Below are 11,226 nucleotides of genomic sequence, written 5' to 3' on the forward strand. Positions count from 1 at the left end.
ACCTCAGATGGGGTTATGAAAGTTGGTCAACTGAACAATCAATCATCTGGAAATGGGTCCTATACCATGTGAAAGTCTTCGATCTATGGTCAACACATTAGGCAATACTAACTGGGAAAAAAATTGAAAATTTGTCCGTACTATATTTTATCAAATATTTCGTTAGGTAAGTTTCTGTGTCGTTCAAATCTAAAAATGATGAGTAACATTTTTAGAAGAGCCACTATTTTGTAAAACGTGTTAAGGGATATAATTTTACATCGCTTAAATACAAAAGCAATTTTTCACAAGTTAATTTTTGATATGCGATATTAAATTATATTGGACAATAGTACAATAAATAAAATTTCAAATTCTCTTTCTTTTTTATAATATTGTCAACTCCTATCTAATCAATCTTACTAAATTTATTTTTATCTACTATTGTGTGTGCTATTAGAGCCAGACAAAACTCCCTAACCGAACCGACCGAACCCGAATCGAACCCGACGGTTCTTCTGAAATTAAATATCCGAACGGATATTTGAATCAAGAATCGACGGGTATGGTTCGATTCTCGATTCTAGGTCAAGACCCTAAAAATCGAATAAGAACCGAATTTCTGTAATTTTTTTATTAATTTATTTTAAATAAGTAAATTTATTTTATTTTTTCTAAATAAATTTATTAACTAGTTAATTTAGTTCAAACCACAAAATATGATTTTCCTATTTCTAATTTTCAGTTCAAAATCAACTTAATCAAATTGACCTCAATTTTTATCCAAATATGTTATTCTAATATAGTGTCGTTTCTACCGAAAAAAATCGAATTAAAACTCTACAATATTTCTCTTAATTATTTTGAGCTCGCTATCTTTCTCTTTCTTTTATTTTCATAATCAAATTTATGAAGAATTCAGCAAAGAGAGACATGAAACACATAAGATTGAATTACATTATTTTGTAAGAGCTAATATTGAACATATCATTAATTAAATTAATATAACTTTGTATATATTAAAAAATTTAATTTTAATACGGAACCGAATGGAATCGAACCGAACCGAATGGAACCGAACCCGAACTGTTCCGTAATTAAATTTGGACCCGACGGTTCCACTTACTAAATACTCGAAAATTTCGGGTCGGTTCGATTCTCGTCAGACCCGAACCGAACTGGACCATGTCCAGTCCTATGTGCTCTCTTGATCACACTTGCGTACTTTATTCAACTTCAAAATAGCATGCATTTTACCTTTTTCATTTTGTGATACACCATAAATATTACATTACTATACAATAATGTGCTATCAAAGTCAAGTGAAATGTTAAAAAAACTAGTCGGAACTGGAAATAAATAATTAAATGTTAAAGTAATTAATAAGTAAGTCGAATATCAACCTTTTTATTTTATTTTATTTTATTTTGTGAATTGATCAACAAACTAATGGGTAAGAGAAAAAAGTTGTTCTAAACATTCACGTCCAAGTTTCGTCATCAAAAGTCATTTAAAATAAAAGAAACTAAAAAATAAGTTAATTAACTATTCAACACGTGCAATTTCTTTCTCCCTAAACTTAAATATAACGATCAATTCGAATGAGTAGATGCGAACCCTTTCTCAAACGATTATCCAATTGCTAATGAAAGGTGACATAATATCTATGAATACAAAGAAATGAATTAGTGACAACATGATTTGCCTACTTTCTTATGGATAGGTCCCTACCTTCCTAATTTGGCCGTTTTACGTTTGCTAATTTTAATCTTTGTGAAAATCAATCTTGTCCTTGACTCGTGTTTGAAATAACAAAAATCAAGAAATAACATTAGGGGTTAAATGGGAGGAGCCAAGTTGGCTCACTTTATCTAAGTGTATCTCGACTCATCCAATGAACTCGCTCTTGGTGGGGGTGAGTTGAGCCACGAGGCTCACAATTTTCTTCTTTTTTTAATGAAATGTTTTTTCCACTCACATATGATGAGTTAGGTCGTATACGAATAGTTCACACGAGAAATTTACTGTTTAACTCGTGCTCGTGATTTGATCCACTAAATACCTCTAAATGACATGAACAAAGAAAACCCTACGAATAATTATGTCTACAATTTCGAAAATTAATGATTAAAACCATTATACCCTATTGAGTAATGTCTTGTTGAGGTGGTGAGAGGGATAGAGTTGGTTCAAATTTTGAAATCATCTGATATGCATTTTAGTGGTAGGTGTGATCTAGGAATCCTACTTTAGCAACCTATCTAGACCATGTAGGAGGGATTGGTATGTATATAATAGGAATGCCAACCTAATTTTGATTTTGAAATAGGGTTTTCTTGTTCTTTATTTTAGACATTGTACAGCTTTTGACTATATAAGAGAGGCAAGTACAGAAAATGATGTTCCAATCAAAAGTAGAAGAATCCTTTCAACTGTTCCAACCACACACAAAATGCATTTTGAATCTAGCACATATTTGAATGAGGACAAATATTAGAAATTACATCGTTAGTCCTCAACTCATTACTCGAAGCACATTATTCTTCAACCTTCAAAAAAAGTATTAAGTTTGTCCTCGGTCTCTCATTAAAAAATATTTTTCATCTTTAAATTGCTACATGGTAAATTTTAATTTCATATAGTTAGAAGTGAGGACAACTTGATGACTCAAAGAAACATCTAGATGATTTTCGTGATTGAGAATTGATCATGCAATTACAAAAAGTTGGTGACTAGAATCATAAAATCATACTTTATTGAAACGATGTTGAAGTTGTCCATCTTTGGCACGACAACTAACACTTCGGATATCATTCTTCTAAGGTATAACCGTATAAGAGTGATATATATGGAGAATAAACACTCGTGTGTACATTTTGTACGGCTTTCATGCTTAGCCCCTGTTTGACAACCATTATTTAGGGGAAAATAAATTTTTGAATAGTGATTTTTTAAAGAATGTGTAGTTAAAAAGTAGAAAACGTTTTGAATTTATTTGCAAAATATTTTATTCTATGAATGTGTGGTTAAAATGAGTATATATAAAAAAAAATTGTGATAATAATGATTGTTAAACAGAAGCATTCACGGGTTTATTTCCATTTTTAGTTAACGTTACAGTTTGGACCATTTGATCTGCAAGGTGCTATAATAGGGTTGGACATGGTTCAATTCGATTCTAATGAGAATCAAATCGAACCCAAAATTTTCGGGTATTTAGTAAGTAAAACCATCAGATCCAAATTTAATTACGGAACCGTTCGGGTTCGGTTTGGTTCCCAGGTTCTGTATTATAATTAAAATTTTTAATATTTACAAAACCACATTAATTCAACTAATGATATGTTCAATTTTAGTTCTTACAAAATAACGTAATCTAATCTTATGTATTTTTTGCGTCTCTTTTTGCAGAGTTATATAGATTTTATTGTTAAAATTATAGAAAGAGGAAGATAGCGAGCTCACAATAATTAGGAGAGCGTTGTCGAGTTTCAATTTGATTTCTTTAGAACAATAGAAACGACACTATGGTAGAATAGAATAACATATTTGGATAAAATTTAGATTAATTTGATTAAGTTGGCTTTGAACTAAAAGTTAGAAGTAGGAAAATCATATTTTTGAGTTTGAGCTAAATGAACTAGTAAGCAAATTTATTTAGAAAAATTAATATAATTTGGCTTTATTAAAATAAATTAATTAAAAATATTAGGGAAATTCGGTTCTTCATTTCTTGATTTAGAACCGAAAATCGAATCAAATTCATCAGTTCTCGATTCAAATACCCGTTCTGGTATTTAATTTAAGAAGAATCGCTCGATTCGAAAGTTTTTTCTAGTCCTATGCTATAATGTTCCTTTTATAGTCCCTTTTCTATTTCACCATGTACAAACATCCTTTCACAAGGATTGACATTAGCACGAGTGGATTAGTGAGTCTACCATTTTTAGGGTTTTTGTACTCATGTTTAAGTACGTTTGACTTGATTCACACTTTGCTGTGTTCTTTTAATCCTGTCCCTTTTCTTGATGAGTAGAGAAACGACGAATTCAGTGACAAATAAGTTTCGTCGTTATTAACGATGGATTACCGATATCTTTTTCAATAATTTATTATTAATTATTTAAATTAAAATAAGAAGGCATATTGACGGAAACAACATCTAATGGTCGCGTAGAGCAATTATTACCAAGTTAGTAAAACATTTATGTGAGAGTACCATAATACTATTATGGTTTGAACTTTGCTATAGGTACCCAGAGTGTAGTTTGACACTTTGGGTTACCTGCTATTCACATGGGGGTCGGGGCCCCACACCAATAAATTTGTGAGGCCCGATCCCTCACTCATATCGGGTAATTCAGCATGTAAAACGTCGGGTAAAAATGGATTATTCCATTATGGTTTTGATATCCATGATATCGTTTTTCTTGAAAAAACAATTATGATATTTCTAATTTATTGTAAGCTCAAATTCAATTAAATATTTGTACAAAATGCATAGTCAGTGACGGATTTAGTTTGGGCAGGTGGTCAGCTGCTCCCACAATTAATTTAAAATTTCAAAATTTGTCCAAGATTTTTTCAAATTTTCAAAATTTTTTTTGTAGTTGTCAATTTTTGTCATCGCAATTGAATTTTTGTGAAAATTGCCTCTACAATTCTTTTATCCTAGCTTCTTCCCCCTGTATGATTGAGTCAACAAGATAAATTTATCAAATGTACTTTAAATTTGAAAATATAAGTCACCTAAGAGAGTCCACGGTTAACTTACCATACACACTTCAAAATTATGTATATCTCCATAATTGCAATGTACGTCTTGCCTTGCTAGTAATCTTATAAACACCCAAAAGACAACGTATTTAAGTGCCCACAATCAATTTAATGGCAGCATTCTTAAATGTTCTACAAACATCGTTAGCATGTGTCCCCTACTAACATGCACACTATCTATTTCAATTTTCCCATAAATAAACAACATTATAATGCAAACATGCATCTTTGTTTTTATTTATCATGTTATAATAAATGGTCTAGTATAGATATATTTGATACGTTGGGCTAGGTATTATAATTGATAAATATTGACACTCTTTTGTAATTAATTTTGTTGAGTTTAACTATATATTATAATGCTATAAAAGATTTTAATTTTTTTTTTTGTACTTTTGCACGAAAGATAATCCTACTTCATTAATTGCATAGACAGACCGAATTATATGAAGTTAAGAAAACAAATCATTTAACAATAGAGCCAGTTTATGTTAAACGGTGACAATAATCATCCGAACTTTCTAAAAAAAGACCATAACTTGAATAGGAAAACAAGTGAAATGACAAAAAATTCTTCCTTGCGTGTTCCTAAAACTCAATAACGTGAGCAATAAATCAAATGGACCGTTCCCTTCTAACTTCCTTCATTAGTGAAGATTTTAAGCTAAAAGGAAAGGTACATATTTTACTCGATTTTGTGTCATATCTCCAATGATAGATTACGCAAATATAGCTAAGAAGGCGAGGTTTACAGTGCTTCGTTTAAGAAAGACTTGTTACTTTAACCTAATCAAGTTCAGTGTATCTATCATTCCAACGTTGTATAATTGGTTTTTGCAATGTATATCTAATAATTTCTACTGTCTAACGAATTATTTTAAATTTATTAAGTCTTTCAATAGTTATAAATAGTTTTTAATAATGTTGACTTGTGTTCGTCTCCACATAACGGCTCCCGACTCTCGATCATGGCTATATATACGGGCAGTTTTCGATACACATTACCATCACTCACATCTCTCACTCTTTCTCACTCACATACACAGTAGTAGGTGCAAGAAAAAACAAACTTTTCTGAAGTTGAAATAGTCGCGTGAAGAAGAAGAGTAGTATCTTTGTTTTTCATTGAGAGAATTCACACACACAGAGTTGGTGTTTTTCTTTGTGTTCTTGAGAATGGGAAAGAAAGATCAGAGACAGAAAGAAAATGAGAAAATTCAAGCTGTACTTCACCTTCTTAGAAAACAAGCTCCCCTCACTCTCAAACAGGTTAATTTCACCTTCCACTCTGGTAAAAAAATTTTTTTTATTATTTTTTATTTTTTGGTGCACAATATATACGTACATGTAAACAAGAGTATGTATATATTTCGCATTATGTGCATTTTGTAAGTTGAATCACGTGGCTTAGTTTCTGGGTTGGTAGCATACCCAAGATGCTTTTAGCTTATTTTTTATGTTCGTTTTAGCAGGAGAAATTTTGTAACGACGCCTGCGTGGAGAGATTTTTAGAAGCAAGAGGCTATAATACGAAGAAAGCAGCTAAGCAGTTGAAAAATTGTCTTGCCTGGAGGGACTCCATAGGCACTGGTATTTTACTCTCTCTTTCCAGCTTATCTTTGGCATGTTTTCAGCTTATTTTGGTCACTTCTTTATAACTTACACCGTTTGGATCTAAATATCACTTGTTTTCGATGTAAAATAGGTTTCACCACACGTGTATTTTTTTTCCTCCGTCTGTGTCTTCTTGTTTCTTCTATTATTGTTCCTTTCACCCGCAGAATCTTGCTTTTCTTTAAGTATTGAAGTACTCAAAAACTGACTTCTGTTAGATTATCCCAATAGAGCAAAAAACTGATTATTTTCGCCATTTATGGCTTCTTCTTTTTTTTTTTCTTCTTTTTTTTTTTTTTTTGTTTTTTTTTTCTAAATTCTCAATCTATATGTCCGTAAAAATTTATTTATTAAAAGAGTATTTGATTAAAAAAAGGCAGATTTTGATAAAAATTTGTGGATCCTAAAAAATATGTGATTAAAATTGAAGTATAGCTAGTTAAAAAGTTTCAGTAGGATTAGTATTCGAATTTCATTAGGACAAAAATTCCATGAGATAGAATTATGGATAAAGTATTATATAAGTAGAATTAAACTGGGATGAACGTTATTTAAATCCAAAGGATCCTTAAGTACTCAGAACCCAAACCCTAATAATTTCATATTGTTAGTAGAATTGCTATGGAGAACAAACCTATGCAATTTAATGATTCTGCTGATACAAACGTAACGTATTACTTGAATGAGGTACATTTTTACTTAAAAACTATGTAAAATTATTTTCTATGGTGAAATTTTTGTAGGTTTACTAGGTTGCTGGTTTTTACACTAGAAGTGGCTATTCAAACTATGGAAAAATGTGTTGAACAATTTGTTCTTCTCTTTGATGCCAGTAAGTTCATTTTCTTTATAACTTCACTATTCTTTTACCCATTTTTATCACTTTTTTCAAAAATGTATAGAGCGTGTTTTTCGGGTCAACTAGACTATACTAAATGGACTTTGCTATATGTATATCAAACTTTATATAATCAATTACATATAATGTCACATACTCCACTCTATCATTTGTCTGCAATTAATGTACATTCCATCTTGGGATTCTGTAAACAACTTTAATCACCATGTATGAAATAACTCATGACACGTTTTTTTGTTAAAATTCATAATTTTCTTTAATTTTCAATGTCACGCTTAATGACTTAACTGACTATCAATTAATTAAGTAATTAACGGAACAGGTAAGCAGAGAATGGGGACTGAAACTTTTTCAAAAAGGGTTTTGCTACTCTCCGCCTCACAATAAGGGGTCCACGTCTAATAATAAAAATCGCAAGCCTCCCTATTGTGAGGGGGTTGACACCTCGAAAAGCAAAATTTTTCAAAAATTGTTTGAAACGCCGTTGAAATGTCATGCTCAATTATGATATGCAAAGGGAATTTAGCTGAGTTACCAGAAAGGGGTTGATAGAGCCCCTGACCACACTCACATGGCGTGTGAGATCTGCGTGAATAGAAAATGCCAAGAACGATTCCCTCTCCCCTTATTATGTGTGTGCCGTCAGCATAGCACGGTTGATGCAAAAGTGACCATAATTCTACTTTTCCTCTACTTTTTTCTGCTTCGGATGACAGAAAACATTTAAAAATGGAAAACCCAACATTTATTTGAATTTTCTTGACTTTTCAGAGGGCTCTTTTTTGATAAATACTTTCTTGGGAGAGTGGGTGGGGTGGGAGAAAAAATGTGCCACATTCTATTGCTAAAGTTATGCCATCTCGGATTTTAAAACTATTCAGATTGCGACATCTTGTATGCTGAATAGGTAGGAAAGAAATAAAGAGGGTGAACGAACTTACTCAGTGACTGATGTGTCATGACCTGAGTGGCTTGGAGTCCAAATTATTATGGTTTGAGTTGACAATTTTACCTCGTGTGCATATAAAATTGCTTCACTGAAACAATGTGAAAATACAGGCCATTTCCGATCAGCAGCAGCTTTTATGAACATGTTGCTGGCAACGTTGAAGATCCTAGCCGACTATTATCCAGGCAGGCTCCACAAGGCCTTTGTTATCGACCCTCCTTCCCTCTTCTCTTATCTTTGGAAGGTATGTCGTCTTGAAGTTAGATTGTAATCAATAATTTCTGTTGTGTTTCATTGACTTGTTTCTCACGAATTCGTGTATCAATATTAGTTGCATATAATATAGTGTGAAAATTTCACGGAAGTTGAGAACTACTCCAGTATTTTTTATGTACAGGTCTTAAACATATACCGTACCTTCGTACCCCAAGTTGATTAGATCATAAGCCTAATGGTTTTATAAACAACCTTTACAAATTGCGAACAAATAAATGAGTATATGCTTTAATATGTTAATTTATTGTAATTGTATTACTAATTATTTGTACCATATGCATTAAATGAAGTGAATTCTATGGTTCTTATGTTTTTATTGTTGTAGGGAGCTAGGCCATTTGTTGAGCTATGCCCACTCACTATGATAGTGTCATCTTTGGACTTTGAAGAGTCTTTGGAATTTAATGATTTTATATCATATCCACGAGCAGCATCACTCCGTTTGGATCCTTCATTTGTGCCATCAACCAATAAAGTAGGCTTCTGCACATCGTCAAGATTTTCATTCACAATCGCGCACCATTTTGATTCACTCAAGCCTTGGTATCTGACGTTGAAGGATACATCGACATCTAAGGTGGGACCCACGACTGCATCTTTGTCTTCCTTTGGTCCCACCATCTCGCCCCTTAATGTTCGATCCTACTCATTTACATCGCCAACTACTAGAGGGCCATATGACAACATCGGAACCGTAAAGAAAGGCTTCTTCCCATCAACACCAATGCCACGGAAAACCCAAACACTGGGTATGTCAACGATCAAGCATCCAAGGACTCCAAAGCCTTCATTCCTCCGTTCGCCTGCGTTGTTCTTCAAAAAAGACTTCCAATTAACTCGAACTGCAAAATCTCGAGAATCATTTATCCCATTTCTGAAATTTTATCGCCAAACCTATGATGAGATGGTTTATAGGTCGAACATGAGGCCTCCTCTAGGTGGCCTTATTTCCATCATATCTCCACAGCTCATGCGAGGACACATGTCGGTCTCCCAACGATTTTGATCAAAATGCATAATATTGTACTAACCAAGACTCATTGGTTATAATCTCGATGCCAAAAAGTTTTAAGCATGCGCTATACATTTATTTTGCCCACCCCAACCCCACCCTATTATGCAATGAAATAGAGTACTTGCTAAGTGGGATATCAAATATCGTGCTACATTATGTGTCACATTTAATGCTACGTGATCAACGCTTTGGTTTGTGCAAGACCGTGGCATGAAACTAACATATCGTGGTCAAGACGGTGAACATCACATCGGAAATCACTTATGATCCAAATAAATATCCTAACAACACCAATTTTTTATGTTTAAAAATCTGGCATTGTTGTTCATATAATTTTCTGAAGTTATGAAATGAATTAATGGTAAAATTTGTTAATCCATATGATTTCCTTTAGATTAAATATGTTCTTGGGTTGTACTGTCAATAAAATAAAATTAGGCTAAAGTTTGAAAAACCCTTCTCTTTGTAAGCTTCTTGTTGGTAGGAATATGTGTCGTTTGGTGTAATTGTATGCAAAAGTCAATTAGAGATTCTAGGAGCTGCCTATATTTCTTGTGTGGCATTGAATTGGAAATTAAAAATCACACCCACATGCACAAAAGAAATATATTAATATATACATGCAAATGTATTCATGCACGAATATTAAGGGTAAAATATTCAACGTCGCTTAAATATGAAAACAATCATCAATGTATGTATAGAGTACTAATTTGGATTACTATTCTTAAGTTGACATTTTAAAATGGAAACTCGAACCCCTCAAAAACTCAAATCTATAATCAAATTTCAAATTTAGTTTTGTCAAATTTGTGTTGTGCATCATAGGACTGAACTGTTTTTCTAATAATGTTGACATTTTAAGATAGAAACTTAAGATTGAATAACTTAGCTCGTCTGTCATAGCATGCTCTATTTGTTATAGTTAACAATACAATGAACAAAGTTTTAACTTATTTTTATATTTTAATTTTTGTTTGGTTTTCTGGTGTGAGATTTTGGTAAATGTCAAAGTGATAGATGAATGAATCTCTTGTACTAAATACGAATATTAAAAATCTTTTTAAGTCAGAATCGTAGAAAATCGTTTGACATTTTGAATTTAGTATTTTGTTGTTTATGGGACAGCCTGATAATGTAAGTCTCTGTTCTTGAAAAGCTACGATGACGGTATAAATTAGACGAAAAAATTTCACTCACGGTCTGTTTGACAGAATTTTTGAAAAGTTAAAATTTATTCTAAGATAAAAACCTGCTCTTGATCCGTTCAAATAATTTTTTGAAAGTTTTTTATTTGATTAGAAGAGCTTTTAGATGAAGCTGACTAAAGTTAGTTTCTTTATGAAATTCTTATGTAATAAGCATAAACAAATGTAAAAGTAAAAGTTTTATCAAATGGATCCTTAAAGGGCAAATAAATTACTTGACTCGATTTTTGTGGCAACTGAATCACTTAGTTTATTATTTGGTTAAGTCGAGCCATCCTATCTAATATTCTCAGCTCGGTAAACAGAAATATGATATAAAAGTTGAGACGACATAAACAAATATGTCATAATAGCATTTTCATTTGTCAAGTAAATGAAGCTAGACGAGATTTGATAGAAACAGTTGTAAATCCAATAATAAAGTTGTAATAAAATGAATTGGTTAGCTATCTTAAATCAGGACAAAAATTGGTGATCCACAAAAATTTTAACCAAGTTCTTAGGATTTACTTGGGAGGATAGGGTTATAAATATTTTACTTGCTCGATGC

At 32.1% G+C, this 11,226-nt stretch overlaps 1 protein-coding gene across 1 annotated transcript; it reads left to right on the forward strand.

Annotated features, from left to right (window-relative positions):
- The first annotated feature begins 7,061 nt into the window (after nt 1-7,061).
- On the forward strand, nt 7,062-9,596 carry LOC111383008. The gene is made up of 3 exons (XM_023007055.1): nt 7,062-7,201; nt 8,288-8,421; nt 8,779-9,596. The coding sequence occupies exons 1-3, from the start codon at nt 7,159-7,161 to the stop codon at nt 9,457-9,459; spliced, it is 858 nt and encodes a 285-aa protein (XP_022862823.1). The 5' UTR covers nt 7,062-7,158; the 3' UTR covers nt 9,460-9,596.
- Nucleotides 9,597-11,226: the final 1,630 nt, after the last annotated feature.

The sequence above is a fragment of the Olea europaea genome, unplaced genomic scaffold, assembly GCF_002742605.1.
Source record: "Olea europaea var. sylvestris unplaced genomic scaffold, O_europaea_v1 scaffold2599, whole genome shotgun sequence".
Classification (NCBI taxonomy): Eukaryota; Viridiplantae; Streptophyta; class Magnoliopsida; order Lamiales; family Oleaceae; genus Olea; species Olea europaea.